Source organism: Rhipicephalus sanguineus, chromosome 3 (genome assembly GCF_013339695.2).
Source record: "Rhipicephalus sanguineus isolate Rsan-2018 chromosome 3, BIME_Rsan_1.4, whole genome shotgun sequence".
NCBI lineage: Eukaryota > Metazoa > Arthropoda > Arachnida > Ixodida > Ixodidae > Rhipicephalus > Rhipicephalus sanguineus.
The window spans coordinates 137384172-137405746 of NC_051178.1; the positions used below are offsets into that span (position 1 = coordinate 137384172).

The 21575-nt window shown below is 46.7% G+C and overlaps 2 protein-coding genes across 8 annotated transcripts in view; one reads left to right on the plus strand and one right to left on the minus strand.

Moving 5' to 3' along the window:
• Positions 1-21575, minus strand: part of LOC119387257 (elongation factor-like GTPase 1) — a 429910-nt gene that overhangs the window by 298277 nt on the left and 110058 nt on the right. The gene's annotated exons all lie outside the window — the stretch shown is intronic.
• Positions 1-21575, plus strand: part of LOC119387256 (myosin-IIIb) — an 83778-nt gene that overhangs the window by 36907 nt on the left and 25296 nt on the right. The window contains exons 10-20 of the mRNA XM_037654590.2: positions 7682-7747; positions 11242-11332; positions 11811-11975; positions 15887-16003; positions 16225-16329; positions 16480-16563; positions 16762-16912; positions 17011-17062; positions 17176-17280; positions 17978-18080; positions 19047-19173. Of these exons, the coding sequence (XP_037510518.1) occupies positions 7682-7747; positions 11242-11332; positions 11811-11975; positions 15887-16003; positions 16225-16329; positions 16480-16563; positions 16762-16912; positions 17011-17062; positions 17176-17280; positions 17978-18080; positions 19047-19173 (1166 nt within the window). The remainder of the gene's footprint in view (positions 1-7681; positions 7748-11241; positions 11333-11810; positions 11976-15886; positions 16004-16224; positions 16330-16479; positions 16564-16761; positions 16913-17010; positions 17063-17175; positions 17281-17977; positions 18081-19046; positions 19174-21575) is intronic.

Below are 21575 nucleotides of genomic sequence, written 5' to 3' on the forward strand. Positions count from 1 at the left end.
GAGAAAAGAAAGAAAGAAAGGAGGAATGAAAGAAGGAAGGAAAGAAAGAATGAAAGAAAGAAGAAAGAAAGAAAGAAGGAAGAAAAGAAAGAAAGAAAGAAAGAAAGAAAGAAAGAAAGAAAGAAAGAAAGAAAGAAAGAAAGAAAGAAAGAAAGAAAGAAAGAAAGAAAGTCGGGCATGCACACGCCAAGCTTCGCTTGCCCTCATTTTCCCGATAGGGAAAGGGCTCCTGGTTTTTTGTGAATACCAGCCGTCGGCAGGCACACCGTTCCGGCCCCGTCAGGTGCGCACAAGAAAAGAAAAAAAAGTAAACGAGCTGCTCTCTGTGCTTGGCCACAGATAGCAGCTGTTCCCCAAGTACGCACGTACGGCTCTAGCGCGTTTGAGTCTGTTAGAATGGCAAGGAGCTGGTGTGATTGTAGAAGTACCAAGGAACACTTAAGAAAGTTAATTATTAAGAAGACACAGTCGAACGAATTTGCGACGAAGTGCGAAGTTCAGAAGACATCTTCCATCTATGTGAGCTGCTTGCGCATTCAACAACGATTTTCGCTTAACGCGTTGTATGCGTGCGACACATTTCGAAATCTTGTACCACGACAAGATCAAGCATAGTTCCCCCTAGCTCATGTATAACATTGTCGTAAATACCCAGTAGCGCCTGCAGTGAGAAATTTAGCGAACGCTAATTCGTAGCAGCGTCAACATTGAAGTTTCTGACGCATGTATTACACCTTAGATGTAATGGATGTACTATGATTTAATATAAATGTCGGGGTTTTTACGTCCAAACATTCCACAATATGATTATGGGAAACGCCGTAATGAAGGGCTCCGGAAACTTCCACCACCTGGAGTTTTTAACGTGTACCTAAATCCAAACACACGGGCCTCTAGCATTCTGCCTGCATCGAAATGCGGCCGCCGCGGCAGGGATTCGATCCCACGACCTTCGGGTCGGCATTTAAGCACCCTAACACCATCGCGACGGTTATGTACTAAGATTTGTACCAAATTAGTTTGCTAACTGCTGATAAGCTCGCAGCGTGTGCATAGACATCGACAGTTTTGTCTTTCGTACGCGTTTTCTTAGGTGCGAACATTCGAGCCTTTGCTCACCGAATGCTAAAGACAGCAATTCGATAGACACACGTTTGCAGAAAATGCTCTTCAATACGAAGCTGTATAGATTCTAAAGTGTGCTTTCGAAAGTAAAGCCTATAAATACCTCGAGGTCAGGACACATATTCATAAAACTTCTCTAGCATAAGTATACTCTGTTAGACTGACCTTCACAGTGACTGTCGCATGCTATCACACCTATCTGTGCTGCAGGCACCCAAGCACCACTCAATCGGGAAAGGCTCTTATGAAGTTTCGTCAACGTGGGCGCATATTTACAGACGCATTTTTGTATGTGTGTGTAAGCTGTCCTTCACTGTAGAGATGATACTTTAAAGGCACGTTAATATAGCGTTAAGGCAGCTCGGCAGCTCACGAAGCGTTGCATTTTCTTCGCATCCATGCCGATCTTCTAACTCGAATTTGCCGTCGCTCGGTTGGTTGCTGTGGGAGTTTTCTGCAGGCGGGGTTAGCCCGGCGGTCTGGGCCGGCAATTGTTCTTCCTCGTGGTGGGCAAGCACATAGTTCATAATCAACGACAACTTGCTTGTTGAACTTAGACGAAGACGAAATTAACACGATCCGCGCATGTGTTTATAGTGTGTGAACTGGTATAGCGCATCACGGGGAAGAAGAAACGGCCGAGCAGACCGACACAAGAGGACAGAGCGAAGTACGACGAACCAACTCGCCCAATCTTCAACATTTATAGTGTATGTTATTTCCTGTTATAAAAATAACATCGCTGTAGTTTAAAGGGCCCCTAAGCCACTCCGTGTTCAGAAAAGAGAGACCTGTTTCTTTCTCGTCTTCACTACCCTTCGTATACGGACGCTATCTCATACATGAAACTTATTTGTTCATGAAACACGTGGACAATGTCAGCACTAAGCGGTGAGCCTATCAGGACTTCGCCCTTTCCGGCGACACGCTGTCATATCTGCTTGCGCAGTCGAAAACGCACAAAACGAAGTGAAGTCCGTTGATCCGGCAAGATAGTCATGCGATACAAGGCTGAACGGGCGCGCGACTGCGTGGCAAAACAAGGTAGGAGACAATTCACAATCCTCGTATATGGACCAATCAAGAGCTTATTTCCTGGTGACGTCACGTGAACAGACTTCTGGCGTCACTAATTGTACCGAAAAGACAGAAAATGCCAGGAAAGAATAACGCGCTCGTACTTTGTATTTGCAGAGGTTGTTTAGGGGCCCTAATAATAATAATAACATCTGGGGTTTAACGTCCCAAAACCACCATATGATTATGAGGGACGCCGTAGTGGAGGGCTCCGGAAATTTCAACCACCTGGGGGTTCTTTAACGTGCACTTAAATCTAGGTACACGGGCCTCAAACATTTTCGTCTCCATCGAAAATGCAGCCGCCGCGGCCGTGATTCGATCCCGCGACCTTTGGGTCAGCAGTCGAGCGCCATGACCACTAGACCACCGTGGAGGGCCTTTAGGAGCCCTTTAAGTGTTCATGAGCTCGCAATATGTTCGATAATCTCAGAGGCAGCGGGTGTTCCCACTTTGGCGCGTCCGTTCACACCCCATTTCGATAAGCGTCCGAATGTTGCCAACGATGGAGGTATAGTCGTCTTATATTTCGCACATTTAGTGCGCAGTTACTCCACCACCTCGACAGCTTTTCTTGTAACGCTGACGCACACAGCTTTGCGCAGAGCGCAGAGAACGAAGTGAACATGCGTGCGATATGTAGCTAAAGTATATTGTTCATTTTTTCAATTTTTTGAAAGTTTCATGGAACGAATATTTACGTGGCGTACCTTACGATGTTTTACAGCTGTGAATTAAGCAGTGCCGTCCCCGGCAGCATCTGTCGTGCACTTTACAGGAAAGCGGTGCGACAACCGTGTTTAAATTTTATTTCTCTAACACTTTTTTTTTCCGAAACAGCGAAATATTTAGCAATTGTGCAAGCTCCGAAAACTTATTTTTGAGAATTGAAGCAACGGGAAAATGTGCAGGTGCATCGCCTAAGTTTGTACAATATGCATGTACTACTGAATCCGCATTCAGCCGTTGCCTATGGCAAGTAAATGAAAAATATTTCAGCCGTGTAACGCGATGTTGGCGACAAACTTAGACTGCTGTCTGTTAATGCATGTGAATGTGCACTTCCCTTGAAGACTGAGAACTCGGGCTGGAATGTCGCAGGTAATTCGAAAGCAAGGTCGTCTGACGACTGACCGAAACAGTTACCCATTGAGGATGAGGGCGAGGAGGGTACAGTAATAATTACAACATAGAAAAAGGCGCAAGGTGAAATAATGAGGCCTGTATATATAGTGCAACAAAACACACGGACTAAGATAAAAGTCACACGCACAGGCGCTACATCGGGGCCTGTTGTGTCACTTCTATCTTTGTCCGTGCATTTTCCCATTATATCATACCAACGCGGCTGAAACGCTACGTTACTGAGTAAGGTGAAAAACGCAGGTAAGAACACGAAGAAATTAAGGCATTTACCCGCCTCCGCTAGACACAAGAATGAATGGGTGCGGAATGCCAGGAAATTTTGCGCCGGTTACTGTTTCTCTTAAATATCTCGAAGATGGGAATAGAAACAGCCACTTTAACGCTCAACAAGAGCTAACTAACTGCTTCTGAAGCTGTGCTATTGTCTGCGGGTACGGCAGGAAGACATAAAACGCACTGGCCGGAGAAGGAACGGGCAGGCTTTCTATCCGGAATAACAGGAAACGAGAAAAGAATAAAAGTAAGAGAAAAGACGAGAGAGAGAGTGTGTGTGTGTGCGGTTTGAAAGGGCTGGCAGTGCATTGACGCCTAACGAGACATACGTTCAACGCACTGCTTGACGTGAGTACTATTTGTTGCTTTGGTAGGCGCTGGGCGCGTTGTATTATTCCTAAACACAAACCTATGTATACGATAAGAAATTAATGGACCTTTACTTGTTACGTATAAGGTGCGATAAAAATGTTTGGGGGTTAGTGCTTCCATTTGAATTGAAATGACCTAACATCTCATGTTCGTACTGCATACCTTGGGCGTCATTTCTGAAAAAAAAAAGACAGTTTAAGGACGTAGGCCTACGTGTAGAGCTTTTACGTAAGTCCCTGTTTTCCTTGTTTGCGTAAATTTGAATAGTGGTCAGTTGTACTGTGTATGCGAGACTTAATTTTCACGCGATGTCCGATGCTTAACTATACCAGACCGTAAAGATTTGCGTATGCTGCAGAAAAAGTTGCGCGTCTTAACTTAAACATGGTAGAAGTTCTGGCTACAGAAAATACAAGTTAGGCTGCCACACTGGCAATTGAACGGAATTATCAGATCCGGCTCCAGTGAAGTTGTGCTGTTCACAAAGCCTCGTAAGGTACCTCTGCGCACAAGAGTTCACACTATCGCCATGTTTCAGCAGTTGACTCGGAGTCTTAAAAGAGCTGCACATTTTAAAGAAGCGATTACGAGCAGCAATTTAAGCGGCCGCTTTCACATGTTGCTTCGATATTTACCAGCACGTTCGGAAAAATATTCGAAAACTGTGTTCCTGAACTCCACTAAGTAATGCAATTTACTGGTTGATATCATGACAATGTTTCGTACCCCGTTTTCACAAAAACATTACACAAATCCTGGTGGCGGATATACGGGTAACATTAAGAAAGGCGACCATTTCGATAGCAGGACACTTATAACCAAAAACGTTCGTGAATTCTGGCACGGAACTTCAGTATCATTCCCTATCAGTACTAGTCACTTGAACCTGCATGTTGCCTTTACGTTGCGATTTTCATAAGAACAGACGTTGACCGATTGATCGTAATTAGCGAAAAAAATGCAATGCTATTTCATATCTACAATGTAAACATGCAATAGACATTTCACTATTGCTATTTAGGCCCACATCGCTCCTTCACCTTGCCATGGCTGTGCAGGATTGTTATGATATACAGTGATGACGAGGAGTACGATCCAGCGAGTAAAGCGTGTTTATGACAGCTTTTCTTTTATCCAACGTTTGCGAATTCGATCGGTTGCTGATTTTGTTTCCGAAAACTGTTCTCTCGAGGAAGTTTTGCTTCAAGGGCCGCCCGTTCGACACTATTATACAGATATGAGTTTGACACAAAACTACAGCGGCTCATAATCTTTCCAACGGCATTTAGGCATATTTGCTTATATATGCAGCTTTAATAACAACACAGGAACTAAACGGCAGTTAGCTGGCCGAAGACAGCATTTTGCAAGAATTTCAGTGCCATTTGCGGAAAATTTTGCACCGCACCTCGTACAAACCACTGAATAAAATTTAAAGAATGGCTGGAGAATGGCGGCAGGGTGCCATTGTGCGCTAAAAGCGAAACTAAACGGCTTTGCGACGATGTGGTCGTTTGAGGAGGAGGAGAATATGGCGCTGCAGGTCTTCTGCAACTTTCGCGGGAGTACGGCTCAGCGCCAAGACTTGAGCTATCGCTGGCGTTGACGCACATTATAGCCTGGGTCACCAGACATTTGTTAGAGTACACCTTCCTATCGTTCAGCCAGCATTATGCATAGTTAACTGTCTTTTTTGTATCCACGCGACGAGGGCGTTTGGCGTGAGAAACCTATACGATTCGCATTCATCGGCGCCCTAAATTCAGGCTCTGCTAACCATTACGAATCTAAATATGCGAATCGCGGCCTACTGAGGAAGCTTCCTGTTCGAGGATGTCCCGCAGAAAGGACGGGTTTTAAAGGGGGTCACAGACGCGTCCGCGGAACTGCGTATTTTAACATTCGTCTCATGGCCGTATGTGCTTCGTAATAGACTGAACTTCGAAGTTTGAGTTAATCTGCAGGTGGATAGAGTACAGTTATAACGAAAGTGTAAAACTCTTACGGAATTCAAGCGCAGTTGCACTCCATGCCGTAATCATCTTGAAGGCGTCGCGTTGCTGAGCTCGATGTCGCGGGTTCGATACACTCTGCGGTGGTTGCATTTGGACCTACGGGCGGCGCCAATATTTTGTAACCCAAAGGGAGGGGGGAGGGAGGCTGGGAAAGTTCGGCGGGAAAGGGCGGGGAGGGGGGTGTCAAGGGTTGGTGCAGGCGGAAATCTTAGGGGGTCAGCTGCCCCCCTGGCGCCGCCCCTGATTTCGACACTCGTGTACGGAGATCTCCAAGTGCGTGTTAAGGAACCCCAGTAGGTGGAAATTAATACGTGAGTATTTCGTGACGGCGCGATTAATGATAAGAACTTGACTGTGATGCATAAAACCAGGGACTTTGATTTTCTTATCTTTTCTTGTATTCGTCATCCTTCCACTCGCATATATTATACATGCTGAAATTATAATCACAGAGTTCATATGCATTTCGGAAATATGTTTACTAGAGTTCTGCAGTATTAATTGACAGTAAAGTTCCTCGATAATGGAGTGAAAAACAAATCACGTCAGTGGACTGCGAGTGGAGAAGCGTTCCCTCTCTCATTTGAACCGTAATAATAATATCTGGGGTTTAACGTCCCACAACCACCATATGATTATGAGAGACGCCGTAGTGGAGGGCTCCGGAAATTTCGACCACCTGGGGTTCTTTAACGTGCACCTAAATCTAAGTACACGGGCCTCAAACATTTTCGCCTCCATCGAAAATGCAGCCGCCGCGGCCCATTTGAACTGTACGACTAACGTCAGCCATGGACTGATGATGTGCACCGAACTACGTATGTCCACTCTTAGGCGTCATCTCAAGGCATCGATCGCACCGTCTATACGCTCAGGTCAACCAGAAGAAGCGAGAAGCCTCGAAGGAGGCCACCTACAGCGTTTGCAAATACACGCATATATCGCCTCCGTCGGAACGCGACCACAGCGACCGAGAAAAAATTGATCCCGCGGCCTTGTCTCCGAGAGGCCCGGGAACGATGCTCCCACGCCATAACGTCGCAGGCACCTTTAGACCTTGAAGCGCAACCAAGAGCCTATGCTGACGGTGGTCAAGTCGGAAAGGAAACAAAAATAACAAGAGAAAAAAAGACAGCCGGTGAAGCTGGGTCAGTGCGGCGGTGTTGAAGAAGAAAGTCCTCGGATCGCCGCCGCCACCACGCAATGGAGTCACAGGGACAATGGAATCGTAACGGCGATAATAACCCCCACGTAAGAAGATGTGTGAAACTCAGAAAAGAAGCAGCGAATGCTCAGAAGAAAAAAATGACTAGAGATGCAATGAGAGCGAGAAGCAACAAGAGCAACACATGCAGTCGAGGAAACGTGACCCGGAGAAAGAAGGGTACGACGGGATGAGATGCGTATGCGTAGGTAAGGATGTTGATGATGCCGAAAACGCTAGAGAGAGGGAGAGGGGTAAATAAGCGAGAATGCTCGGGCGATGCTGCCGGCGCACGCGACCGCTCATCTCTCTCCTCGCCACAATATGAGGAGCGGCGCTCTAGGCGGCGGCGGCGGCGGCCGTAATGGTTCGCCCGCCCATACGCGCGCCGCCACAGGTGCAGTGTGCATGATGTGCTCGTCGGCAGCGCGACCGAATTCAGCCAGCTGGCGCATCTTCTCCGACGCAGGAACCCGCCGCCCAAGCTGAAGAACCCGGCCGAGTGGTCCGATGACTTCAACGATTTCCTCTCAGTGTGAGTAGTACTGCCTCCTTTTCTCGTGCATTCCTGCACGCCTAATTTCGCGTTAGTTTGCGGCACTTTGTGCAGTGCAGACTGGTACGTTACAGTCACGCCTAATGTGAGTGGCAACATGCTGCCGGTGATCAAAGCGGCGCCAACACTGTCCTGTGGCGCCGACAGAAACAATCAGGGACGTAAACAGTGCTTCGACTACTGGTATTTCCAAAATCAATTTCCCGTTTACCGGTGTTACAGTATAGATTTGAGGATCCTTCAACTATGGTCACTGTGTTGCAACACACATTGAGCACCACTATACCTCCTCTTAGAGCTTGAGTCGTGGTCGATTTAGGACGGGCTTAAACGTTTCACCATCGTGATTTATTTCATGACTTTTAGTGTCCCTTATCCTAACAAGACTGTGGTTACAGATATACACCGATCGGTCTGCCATTGCGAAATTGGTAAAAAGTTTGCCCTTGTTACCTCAGTTAGTCATCTGCGACAATAAAGTTATCGCTAAACTAAGATATGCGAACAAAATTAGTCTCCTGCATCTCGTATAGTGAGCGCACATGGAAGGTGGAGGTTGCTCTAGCGCACGCCCCCCTGCCTCCTGCCTGATAAGTTGTGGCTGCGGAGTTGAAAAGTTACTACTGGGCTGGATATATTGAATCTACACTAGCGGTACTCGGCAATATAGCTTGCGGTAATATCGGTGAGTTCGCTCGTGTACCCAGTACGCCTCAAAGAGAATTATAGCTTGTTTTGTTTCTACCTTCTGCCAAGTGAATGCTCTAGAGGTAGATTAACATAAACCGATTACCGCCTGAATGACGTGAAGGGCTCATTCATGATTAAAGCGGATAGTGTAGGTCCGTGAAACCTTCAGCTATGATTAATGTTAAACTTACATCGCCTAAAAATAAGGTAAATGAAGTAAGACCAAGAGACGAGCTAGCTGGTACATATACGTCTTAGAAACTTCAGCGCGAAGTGTTGCCTGCCTCACTTGTCCTTGCCGCAGTCCGCGCTTGAAGTTTCTAAGGTTAATGATTTTAAAGAGAAAAGACTGACAGTGGAATCTCCTGTTCAGTTCGTATTCGAGGGATATATAAAGGTCATGCAGCAGACCATGCGACGCCCTTCACGTTCTTCGTTTGGTAAAAGTTCGTCCACCCAGAAGCCAGTTCAGCAGATAATTTTAACCAGAGCGTAAAACACTGATTAACGCAACGTGCTTAGTTATAATGATAGATACGAATTCAGCAAACTTTCGATTAGATTTTGTGGTGAGGTTATATGCAGTGGTCGAAATGTGGCGAACCTTTCTGAAGCCCAAGCGAAGAGCCATTGTTGTGTGACTTCAATGCACGGAGGCATAAGGTCTGCTGGCCAATGCGCAACACCTCGATAAAACACAGATCATTCTTTAGTTTCTTTACTATTTCGCTCAGACGGCTTTAGCAAACTACAGTTAAAGTTAACAAAGTTGAGGTACAAGAGTTCTAGAAATGACGTTATACTTCAATCCTGTCAAGTACTGGGAGAACAGATTCTTCTTGTTATTGCTTTTTGCGACTGTTTAACTAACGAAGCGCAAGCGTACAGAATGCATTCGCCGCTACGACAAAGTCAGACGCCAAAGTCTTGTCTCGCAGCCCGCACTAGCACAGGCACTGCAGTGCATAAGTTATAACAGGTGCAGCTCAGAGTGTCGTTCTATTTTTAGCCACCACGCAAGTGCATATACGGTGTCGAGAAACCGCGATGCATTGGAACGCCATGGCCAACTATAAGGTATAAGGCGTAGCGGGAAATTAGTTTTCCCGCTAGACACTAACGCGGTGGCTCCGATGAGAGGGCGCGTGCGCGCAAACGTATAATAATAATCCGCGCCTTCTCGGAGCGCGGTCCGTACGAGAAGAAGGTGGCGGTGAGGTACTGGTTTTGTATGAAGCCTTGAATCGGGGCCACCTACTTCGCCAGTCAGAGGAGCCGGGCGCGGCTCGACGCGTTTTTTCACGCCGGCTTGCTCTTCTTCGCAAGCAGATGGTCGCAGAATTAAGTCCAGCGGACCCTGTTGCCCATTTCCTCTCGAACGCTGACTGTATTGGGACTTACGTCTTTAACGTCCCCCTATAAGGAAGCCCTTCATGCCTCTTATGTCGTGATCGGCCTGTCCGCGCTTAAACTTCGACGTCATTAAGCACGAAATCAAGCGTGAAAACGCTCCATGCGTCTCGTGCGTTATTACTGTGCACTGGTCGGTCGCCGCCGATCGGTACAGAGACCAACGGCTCGATTATCAAACTTTGAGCAAGCACATAACCACGATGGCGTTCACATCGATGAAGTCTGCAGCAAGCCACTCTGCCGGGAGTCAGAAGGTATCCCTGATGATTATGAACCCGATAGAGACGTGCTGATTACTATGACTGGCTTACGCGACAGCCTTAGCTGTCATCCACGACTTCAGCAGATAAGATATCGAACAGTGCATTACGCTGTTCGATAAAGTGTCGGTACTCTCTCACTTCTTTGCGTAGCAACACAAATTTATCTATAGCGTTTGTACAATCGTGCCATGGAGATATTTTTAATATTAAGAATAGAGGAAAACAGCTCACGTACGTTACTGATGACACCTTGTGGCAACGTCCCTATCTGCTTAGAAACGGCAAATATCGGGTGAAAGAGGCTACGTTGGGGCCGACAACTGTGGTCAAATGAGTAGAAATGGGTTAGTAATATTTCTAACTCTATCACAATAGTTTCGTTACAGTTGCATAAAGGGGAAAATAGAATGACCAAAAGAGCAAACGTAACTGCAAACGATATTTTACGCAAGCACCACCAACATTCGTGAAGACCTATTTCAAGAAAGCTTCATTTCCACAGGCGCGACCTGGCTTTAGATCAATCCACTTTCAACACAAGCTGTGCCTTTAGATAACGTCTTTTCTCTGCGGTGTGAAAGTGCTTTCAAAATACCCGCACACAGAAGATGACGCCAGGTATGCCTAGAGATTAGCTTTGTAAGAAAATTTCATAAATATTGTTACCTGAAGTCACGCAGGGGAAGAAGGCGTATTTACAATATATTTACACTATAGTGTAAATATATTGTAAATACGCCTTCTTTCAATATATTTACACTATAGTGAAAATATATTGTAAATACGCCTCAAGCTTAAGACAAGATGGTGGAGAGCACGCCCCACACGCCAAAATCACATCGTCTTCCTCGGTGCCTCTCTTGCTTTTTCAGCGTGAAGTAGTGTTACAACAATATATTTTACGCTCAAGGGCTCAAAAATTCAGATGCGACGTGTCAGAGCCATCTAGGGAGCGTAGATGAATTGGCAACAATGTGGTCGCTAAAGTTTAGAAACCGAAAACAACGGAGCACAACGAGGTGATGCTCTGAGAAATTTACGTGTTTCATTTCTTTCTAGTCCTTAGGACAAGGTCAGAACAACTGTCTTTTTATGTGCATACCGCAGGTGCTTGGTTAAGGATTACGAGAAGAGGCCCTTGATGTCGGACCTGATGAACCACAAGTTCATCACACAGGTCCCGAAGCATCCTGAAGAGGTACATGCAGGCCTTTATTTATTTATTTTTTTCATATGTGGTGATGCTGTTTTTCACAAGCCGGTGATGTTGTTTTCTCCTAAAACCGCACTAAGTAGAAAACCTTGCTTGTGATTCTCCAGGTTAATGAATTTAACCACCCTGAATGTACCGCTTCGTCAGTCAGTTAATGTCATCCGCCTAAGCTTTTATTCAGCAAGCACGGCGCGTAAATGAATAGACCAGGATGAAATGTGAGAGGCTGCATTCAGACTACTATACGCGGCAGTCAACGCAAACGCCGATTTGCATGTTTCTTTTGGTCAGCTCTAATTCGAAAGTTATTCGTTAAACGTTGAAGCCTAATTAGCTTAAATCAAGTGACACTACGAATAAAGCCAGCTATAAATGTAGGACGGCATGTCCACACAACTTATATGGCTGCCTTACCGTGAAATGTTGTCTATGAATTGTAAATCCGCGGTGTGTGTGGCTACAGATCCGCCAGGAGTTGGTGCGGATACTGAAGGCGCAGCGCAAGGTAGGCTACAGCAAGCGACTGCCCGAGGTAACCACCAAGCATGGCCAGCTCAAGACCGACCGCAAGTCGCGGCCCACGCCCATCCTCATGGACGACCTGTCCGCCCTCGAGACGCTCACCGAGGTATGTGCACGCTGGTTCCGCAAGTGCAAATTTTGTCGGTTGGTCGACTGAGATCGCAGATGTGAAGATTCGCGCTACGCACATTGGCTCATCCCGCTCGTATTCTTTCATTCCCCTATGCCCTCCCGTGAGACGCTGAGCCGTGCTCACTTATTGGCTCTGGAAGATAATCTTACCCTTTTTTTTCCCTAACAAAAGCGTCTGCGGCATGTCATATTTCGCTGCATTGTACAAAACTCACAGGGTCCCTTACGCACTCGCCTAAGACGACTCGAAGGCGAAAGCCGTCTGCTTATTCGATGTACTGATCCTCCCTCGCTCCCTCCCCGCCGAAAGCTTTCTTCACATAACTTGGTATTGCCCTGCCTCCGTGATCGGCCCACCTTTGACCAAGCGACGATGTCACGTGATGACGTCATCATCTGACGGCACATTACGTGAAGTAATCATGATGCCACAGTGACGTTACTATAATTTGTAATGTTGTGAGATGTCACAGATTTCTGTGAGCTGTGACGTCACGATGATGTCATATGGTGACTTCATCGCGTGATGGAGATTTTTTGCATCGCTCGTGTTGACGCCGCCGACGCGGGACGCCGACGTCAATTTTCGCGTTTGATGAGGCCATCCAAGGCTTTCGCCCTAATAACACCTACTTCTGATGGGGCTGGTTCTAGTCAAGCAAAAGATAAACGGTTGAAACAAGCACAGAAAAAATTGAGAAGAGACTCATATAACCGGAGTCCTTACAGGAGAAGTCGCGAATATTTGCTTGCGTCAATTTTCGCTAGAACAAACGCTCACATGTACGGTTCTTTACCTCGAAAGGTGAGCGAGTGGAATTCACTTCCCATGGGTGTATATCAGTCAAATGTTTTCATGACTTCTTTCACAACCCGTTTTTGTGAATTTTAGCGATGTCGAAATGTGATCCCTGCTTTTTTTTAATGCGTCATGTTCACTTTATTCAACATTATTTACGTATGTTGGTGTTTTATTTTTTCCTTCCTGTAATGTCGCTCCTCCTTAGGCCAAAGTATGGGCCAATGTATTGGCCTGCAGTATTACTAAATAAAAATAAATAAATAACAGTGAACTTTTGAAACAGAGGCCTGCCGAAGAAATAAAACTCAGGAAGAGGTATCCAGCATGCTAGACTGCAATATATTAAATAACACCTAATTATAACGAATATGTTATAGGCGGTTGCTTGCCGCCGCCCCGTTTCGAAGGGAATGCCAATAGGTACAGCGTCATCATCGCCAAGGTAATATACTAAAATAACGCCGATTTAACGATAGCTACGCGACGTTTGGAGATAGCGCCGAAACCACAGGCAAAAATTTTGTTATCGGGCCTCAGTGTCCATGCAGAGGTCAATGAGCACGTTTAGCAACCATTAACTTGGCATTTGGATTGATGAACATTAAAGCTTGATGAATCTTCGGCGAAGAACGGCGAAGAGCGGAGTGTGTAGGTGGTACAAAAGCAGGGAGCACAAAGTATATAAATTTGACGACAATTAGTTTTTTTTTTTTCGCAGTTAACGATTCGTTAACGCTAACCGTGGATGTTAAAGGTAGATAACAGACGTGGGATAAACATAAAAGCGATAAACCCCCGCTTCAGAGCGGACGCTCATAATATTTATACGTGTGATGCCGGGCATATATAACGAAAACCTTTTGTACCAACTCACGCGTGAGGAAGTGATTACCCATTTCCAATCCAATGTTTTCTTTGACCCAAAGGCGCGTGCCAATTTGTAGTGGGACAATGTTTTTTGCCACGTACCATCAGAATCGTGTAGAATCGTTCAGAATCGTGTAAACGGATATGGCAGGTCGAAGAGTGACGAGCAGTCGTTGCTACTACATAAATTCAAAATTTTCTCTCGTACTGATCAACACTGCGCGCTGTCCTCATGTACTTGTACTTGTAAACTCTTTTGCCCATTGTTGTACTAAGTTCAGTGTATAATACGGCGCGTGGTGGCACTTGACTTTTTAGAGCCGAACTTGCATGGCTCCTGTGCCACAGGTCCTCATGTGAAATCGATTTAGCACCTCATAAGAGTTACACAGAAACACTATCGAGAGTAGCCTGTTCTTCGGAGTCAACAACCCCATTAATTAAAAGTTAGGCACAGTGTATGGACTTCTCTTCCTTTTGCTAATGACCTTCGTTGCGAGTGTGTTCTGTTACACTACTGCGTTTTTAATTGTTCTGCTTACTAAGAAAATATTTCATTCAGGTAGACACTAAACGTAAAAGTTTGGTAACTCGACATCAGAAACAGAAATTATTGTTTACATGGTCGCCATGCAATGTTAAGTTTTGCGCGTCCTCGAAGTGAAGAGAAATGAGCAGAGAAAAAAAAATGGACCTTCTATGTTCGGAACTAAGAACATAGAGAAGAACGCAATAAGAGAGAAAAATTAAGAAAGAGGTGTACAAATCGGACAGAGTGCCTGAAAAAAACGAACACTTGTTCTCTATGCTGTGGTGTTCTGTGTCAGTGATCCCGATGATTGTCCATGAATGACGATACAAATGCGCTTCTCCGTCTTAAATGCGCTTCTTCATTTAGCACAAGCCTAATGAATTTGTTTTTCTGTCCTTTCTTTTTCCGTATCCTCATTACCCGCCACCGAGCTCAAATGCAGGGTTGGAAACAAAGCACTCATTGTTATGGTCTCTATACCTGCAGAGGCTCAGTTTTTGGTTTCCGTCTCACTGTTTACATCAGGAGAAGAGAAAAGGATAGCGGGTGGCGAACATTGCTTACTGTTTTGGACTGCTTGTGTAAGATGACAGACTAGTAAGCACGATCGACCTATTTCAGCGCGATATGAATAAAATAGAACGGTTGGACGATTATAGCGGGGGCAGTTAGTCTGCCTACCTTTATTTCGTGTTTTGTTTGGTTTGACGCGTTCTTCCTTGCAGACATTTGCAATCGTGGCACTGTAAGAGCTTTTCATACGACCGTAATGTTCCAAGCAATAAGAACGTATTTTAATCAAGTAATTTCGGGCAACGTGAAGAAGCAGCACGTCGCGTGTTTAATTGATGCTGACAGGGGTGCTTCGTGTGAGCCCAGTGACCTGTTTTTTATTATTATTTTTTATAATGCGTGCGTTACGGCCTTGTCTAGAAGCCCTCGAAAAACGAGGGAGACATTCGCGAAATTGCAGTTCGTGCGCCACGCACCGATAATTGTGCTCTGTTCCCATGCACTGTTGGAAGAAAGAACGTGCCGTGCACAGTCCAGTAGCATTCTGCATTTATCCAGTGTTTTCTTTAATCATCATAGGCAAAATGTCGTTCAAGCACGTTCTTTTTTTTTTTTTTGCGTGCAAAAGCGTTACTATACAGTGTACATAGTGAATGTACCAAATGTGCGCCCTGCAAATGTACGGCTTGCGAGGTCCGCTCGAACTTTGACTCTACCAGTATATTATCAACGACTTCAATTGAAGACCACTAGTACATACAATAACAGAAAACTATGCTTCGTAAGGTTCAAGATTGTCAATTTAATACCGCCAGTTGCAAGGTTAATCCGGTTTTCAACGATGCTAGCTGGCCGAAAAATGCCCCACTTCGTAAAGGCCATCATGTTTCTTCTTTGTTCTCTTTTTAACTACCGTTTTTCGCCGTGCTTCAACGGTCCAAAGCTAAAGCTAAATGATTGTTCTGTTGAACCCACGCATCAGAATAAAACGTAAAAAAAATAAAAAGAAACGAGCGGTGGTTCGTTCGCCGCCTGCATCACATTAGTATGTCGACAGGGCAAGAGCCTCTCGTCTTGCGGTTGCTTTGTTTGTGCGCAGTAATCAAGGCTGCTCGATTGTCCTGAGACCATCGGAGAGCTTATATGCAATCTCTTGTCCGTATTCTTGCAGGAGATCATTGTCGACCAGCTGTACCAAAGATTCATGCGGGGCCAGATATACTCATACATCGGCGACATACTGCTCGCCATGAACCCATTCCAGAAGCTTCCCATCTACTCCGAAGAGGTGAGCATGTACCATTTTCATGTTTGTTTCCAAAGAAATCTCCCCCAGGTGCTACAGCCACCTGTTACCAATATGTTGTGAAGTGAGCTTTATGTTGATCAGCGCCCCGCAGTAGTAAAACGTGCTCGCGGAGAGACCACGTGGTTTGTGAAAAGCTGTGGAGTAACCAAGTTGCGCGAGACCTGCGGAGCACCGTGAATAAAGTTTTCTTTACACTGCAGGTCTCGTTGAGGTACCGGAATCGTGCCAAACTGGACAACCCGCCACACATATTCGCCGTCGCAGATGCTGCCTACCACAGCATGTTGCATCAAAAGAGAAACCAGGTGGGATCTATTATCATCGCATTTCTTTGTTACTCAAGGAAAATTATCACACTAAGATCGAGTATGAAACAGAATATTTCTGCAGTGCTTACCCGGTAGCGATGTAGGCTTGCTGAACAACGAAAAATCACGTATTTCTTGCTTTTACAGTGCATCGTCATCAGCGGAGAAAGCGGAGCCGGCAAGACCGAGAGTGCCAACCTCCTGCTCAGGCAACTTGTGGCTCTGGGAAAGGTGCGTAAACAAAAAAGAAAAAGAAAAACGAGGAGGGCGTCACCTAAGGGCTCCAGCTGCCACCCTACAGGCTTCCTTAAATACTTAAATACATTGCACAAAGGAGCTGACTCTTTCGTTGTCCTTCTTCAAAAGCTTTTTGCGAGTGATACGCTGAATAACGTGCTTAGGATCACTCGTTTCCTCTGCACCACGCAGGCGACCAATCGGAACCTGGAGGACAAGATCTTGCAGGTGAACCCAATCATGGAGGCGTTCGGCAACGCCAAGACGGGCATCAACGACAACTCGAGTCGATTCGGAAAGTTCCTAGACCTCACCTTCACTGAGCAGGGAAAGATCACCGGAGGTGCGTACAACTCGATGCATGGTTCACGAATCGTGATCGCGTCTGTGGCAGTCCTGTCATGATTAGGCGTAAAATATTTCTCTTTTTCATATGTTCAGGTAAACTATCAGTCTACCTTCTGGAGCAGTCTCGAGTGGTGTGGCAAGCACCGTAAGTGATCGTTTTTTCTTACCCACACCTCTAAAGCAATAACATTGCCTTAAAGAGGAATTGAAATATTTGTTAGTAAAAACAGAGAATCACACATGTTTTGTTGTTTTCAGGCAAGAGCGCAACTTTCACATCTTCTACTACCTATACGACGGGCTGGCCGACATCAGGCAGCTTGGAAACTATTACCTCGACACCACTGGCAAAAGGCAGCACAGGCAAGTATCCATTGCTGCAACACTGCAACATTTGCTGGTGCTCTTGAGTCGCATTTCGCAGATGAGCCACTGAATACATAATTTTATGCATTCGTTCTTAGAGTGCCGATGTTGATAATAGAACATGACAAAAGCTAAGCGTCACGAACTAGAATACTCACACGCGTAAATGCGTGAAGGCGGGCAGTATGAACACACAAAACCGTTTGCGCCATGCCACTGGTTAACCACAGGAGGGAGGCGAGGATCCGCATTTTAATTTATAACGTCGGGTTCAGAATAAAAGAGGGCGGGGGGAGGGAGGATTTCTTAACGTAACCGCTAGACACTGCAGGATGCTTTTCGCGTGTCCCCTGAACAGACATGATTTGAAAGCGCAAAGGTATTCACAGTTTCTCCACTATCAAAGCAGGTCAGCGTCAACAACCCCTTCAGGGGGCGCCACGCGCGCTGCGGTCACGCTTGCGGTGAGCCACGCTCTTATTTTTTGTTGCCCAGACGGCGTGCGTGCCACGCATGTCATGCTCACAGACCGTGACAAGAGCAACGAGCTGCCGAGAAAGAGCGAAAGGCGCGTGTGCATAATTGTGAGCCCGTGAAGGTGTCTACAAAGCAACGTCGAGCACGTCTTGGTCGACGTGCAGCAAATGACGCTTCGCATTTGAGCCGCCATGAAAATCTGCGCTTTCTCCCGCAGGTACCTCAACGGTGCGCCGTCGGACAAGGAAACCGCGTCCACACACGTCGACAGGCTGAACAACATCAAGCAGGGCTTCCAGCTGCTCGGCTTTCGGTCAGCCGTAAGTGCAGCCACGCACCAAGACGCGGAATGTACGAGGAGAACGATAAGCAGGCCACACGTGCAGTACTTAACTCCATCAGCCCCGTGTGGTTGCTCTGGCGGTGATTGATTGCTTCGTATCGTGCGCTTCCGCCCTGGTGCCGTTAGAGAGCTCTCGTGCGGCGCGCTTCGGGCACTTGCGTGGACGCACGCATGGCGCCTGTACACGGACCGCTAGACACATCTACCCTATGGCTAAGAGGCTATTAGTGACGCTTTACTTATCCCTATCACTAAGGGCTATGGCTCTAGTAAACGAGACCCCTTTCGTGACCTTGTATCGTCAGTGCATTTTTAGGTCCAACGGTTTAAAACGAAGAGCGCGTTACAAAAACAGCGATAAATTATCAGTGGCGCTATGTAGTCCAAGTTAACTTCGAAATGCACGAGAGTAGATCACGCTAGTTAGATGAACGTGAAAAATAGCAGGGGTCTATCCAGTATAGTATCAAGGGCGTGAGGGGGAAAGGGTGGTTGCTCACTGTACACTCAGGGTCAGCTTAGAAATGCCTGCATGTTTCGACTGGCAAAGGAGGAGGGAACAGTGAAGAGTATCTTCACTTTTGGACCTACCATACAGTGTTATAGGAGCAGCCGCAGATAGTGAGGGGAGAACGAGGGATTAAAGGAAAGGCAGGAAGCTTATCTATAATTTGTCGTTTCATATCACACACACACATGTAGACAGAAATGGCGGGGAAAGAGAGAGAGGGAACGTAATCGTCGAGTTATTCACAAGCGTCGAGCACCTGAAGTCGGGCATCTGAAGTGATGCAGAGAGGCTCGTATGGCTTTCCGGGCTTATGAGCTATGAGGTCAGGCTGGCAAAAAGCTTTTCGTCTGCAATGTGGGCCGATAACCATGTCTTAATCACTTATTCATTTGCTTATTTTGCAACGCCTTCTTTCCCGGTGTAATGAATCAGGAGACGGACACCATCTACCGCATCCTGGCGGCCATCGTGCATCTGGGAGACGTGGAAGTGCGCAAGGCGGAGACGACGTTTCAGAACGACACGTGCATCATCGTCAACGCCGAGAAGATCCCTATCGGTGAGCGAAAAAATGGATCGCTGCAATGTCTCGCCGCTCCTCTCATTCGTCACGCGTGCACTGCACGGCTCAGCTCCGTCGGTCGACGGCAAACCGGGGTTACGCATGACGGATTCCTGCCCGCGCACCATAGCACCATATCATTCGCACGTCTAACGTGGTGCTTCCGGGTTTGATGATATATAGCTGTGCGTCGAGCCCGTGCTGCCTGCGTTGTTGTGTTGCAAAGGCATGTTTTGCTATCGCGATGCGCGCTGCGTTTCGTCCACCTCTGGTTCGCTTTAGTAAGGGCCCTTCTTCCACCTCTTCATCGCTCTGAAACTCGTTAACGTGTTCAGCCAAGCGAGCCGGCCTAATCCGCTACAACAGCGCAAAACATCCTCATTTTCTTTATCGCCTCCAAACTATACATACCCGAAAGTCTGCAAGAGTAAAACAGACGAGCGAAACTCCATTTGTGTGCAGCGCTTCTAAACTTTCAGCCTTCTGGTCGTGCTTGCGCGTGTCAAAGCAGGAGGAAATTGGGCGTCGTTAACTTTACCAGCCCGAACGAAACTGCAATACGTGGCTCTATAGTTTACGTGGGAGATAAATGGTTGTGTGAGCTTGGCTGTCTCCTTGGCTATTCTGATAGTTGCTGCGTCGATGTCACTAATCCCGTTAATCGGGTTGGCGATCGCCGGGCGGATTCTAAGGGCTGGCGTCAAGGCCCTCCGAAAACGCACCACGAAAGCGCGGACAATTTAGAGTTGGTCCTTTGGCGCGCCAGCGAACGCCGGTTGTGGTCCAAAGACCGAGTCAGAGCCGAGAGTCGATAACACAAACGAAAACGAAATATATTCTCGGTTAAGGCAATACAAATAACACAAACACGTGCACACTCGGCTGGTACCAGTTACAACTTCACACTATAACTCAGATGGTGTTTACACAACGGGAGCTAAACAAACAGATCACACGCAACGAATGCAATCGCATGCATTACAACTATTCAATGACCGTTAAAGTCCTGAATAGATAGTGGCGTATCCAGTCCACAATACTTGGACGGTAAACGAATGCTTCTCTTCAAGGAAACACTCACGCCAGCTCCAGCGTTGATCGTCGTAGCTCAACCGTCGTCGTGACTTGTCACGGCTCACACGGTGTCGTCATCCAATTCTTCCAAATTGACGATCGGCCGACCGCACACCATCATAAACACGTCTTCTTTGGCTAACGAAGCCACACTTCGCATAACTTCACCATCACCGGGCCATTCCTTCACTCACTGACTTCTCGACTCCCTTCACTGACTGCACTGCCTGCACTGACTGACTGGCCTCGTCGTTTGCACGCTTTTATTGCTTTTATCCCTTCTTCCCCGGTTTCTAGAAGCGTCGGGATGTTTCTTCTGCGTGCAGTACAGCTAAGCCTGGGGAAAGGGCGAGAGTTTTCTCGTATGTTCGAATCGCGACGGCATCGCCCGCGGATGCGTCACCCTCTCCTTCTAGAAAGATCCAGGCCTTGCCAGGCGTTCGATCGTGTTTACGGCGTCTGGCTCGAGTGGGTGAGGAGGATGCGGCGCGCCGGCGTCTTTGATGCTTGTTTTTTCGTCTTTCGCGCTTCTTGGGCGCGCGATTCGCGCCGTTCTGTCTCGTAGCAGTTTGAAAGCGGCCTCGCGCGCGCTTTATAACGCGATCGTTTGTGACACTGCCCCCCACTTCAAGAATATTATCACATAATATTCAAACAACACAAACGAGCGCGCACATACACATCCAAAAATGTCCCACATACAGAGTCCATAACTCAGTCCACACAAAATGCGCGTCACATTCATAATAGAACTCTTAATACAATTCCAGGGTATTTCAATGTCACAACATATGAAAGATAAACACAAGTGCATAAGTACAAAACACCAACATAGCTTTCATATAAACAATGCGAACGCACAAAGCAAAGCTCCTCATTTACAATGCTTATACCTTTATATCAATAGCATTGTACACATAATGTTAAGTAAACGACACTCGGGCTCACTAGCCATACACACTTCCCGCAGGGTATAAACACAACACCTTCAAACTCAAAACACTTCAAACAAATTCCATTCCAACACCCTGTCCTGCTCAAATAGACTCGCGCTTGCGCCCCTTCTTTCGGTGCTCGCTCGCTCTCTTTTTGTTCCTCTTCCTTTTCTTGCGAGCCGTTCCATTTGACGGTGCCGGAGGGGGCGTCTCTGCTGCCGTCGACACATTCGACATCGGCAAGGGGTGGTCGCGTTCGTTAGAACGTTCGCGGTGCTTCGCCAACTTCTGCGCGTCGTGGTGTTTTGCCTGGACGACCACCTTCGTCATCTTTTGAGCCGCAGATGATGGTGGCCGCTCAGTTGCAATGTCACCTGCTCTGCGTGTCGT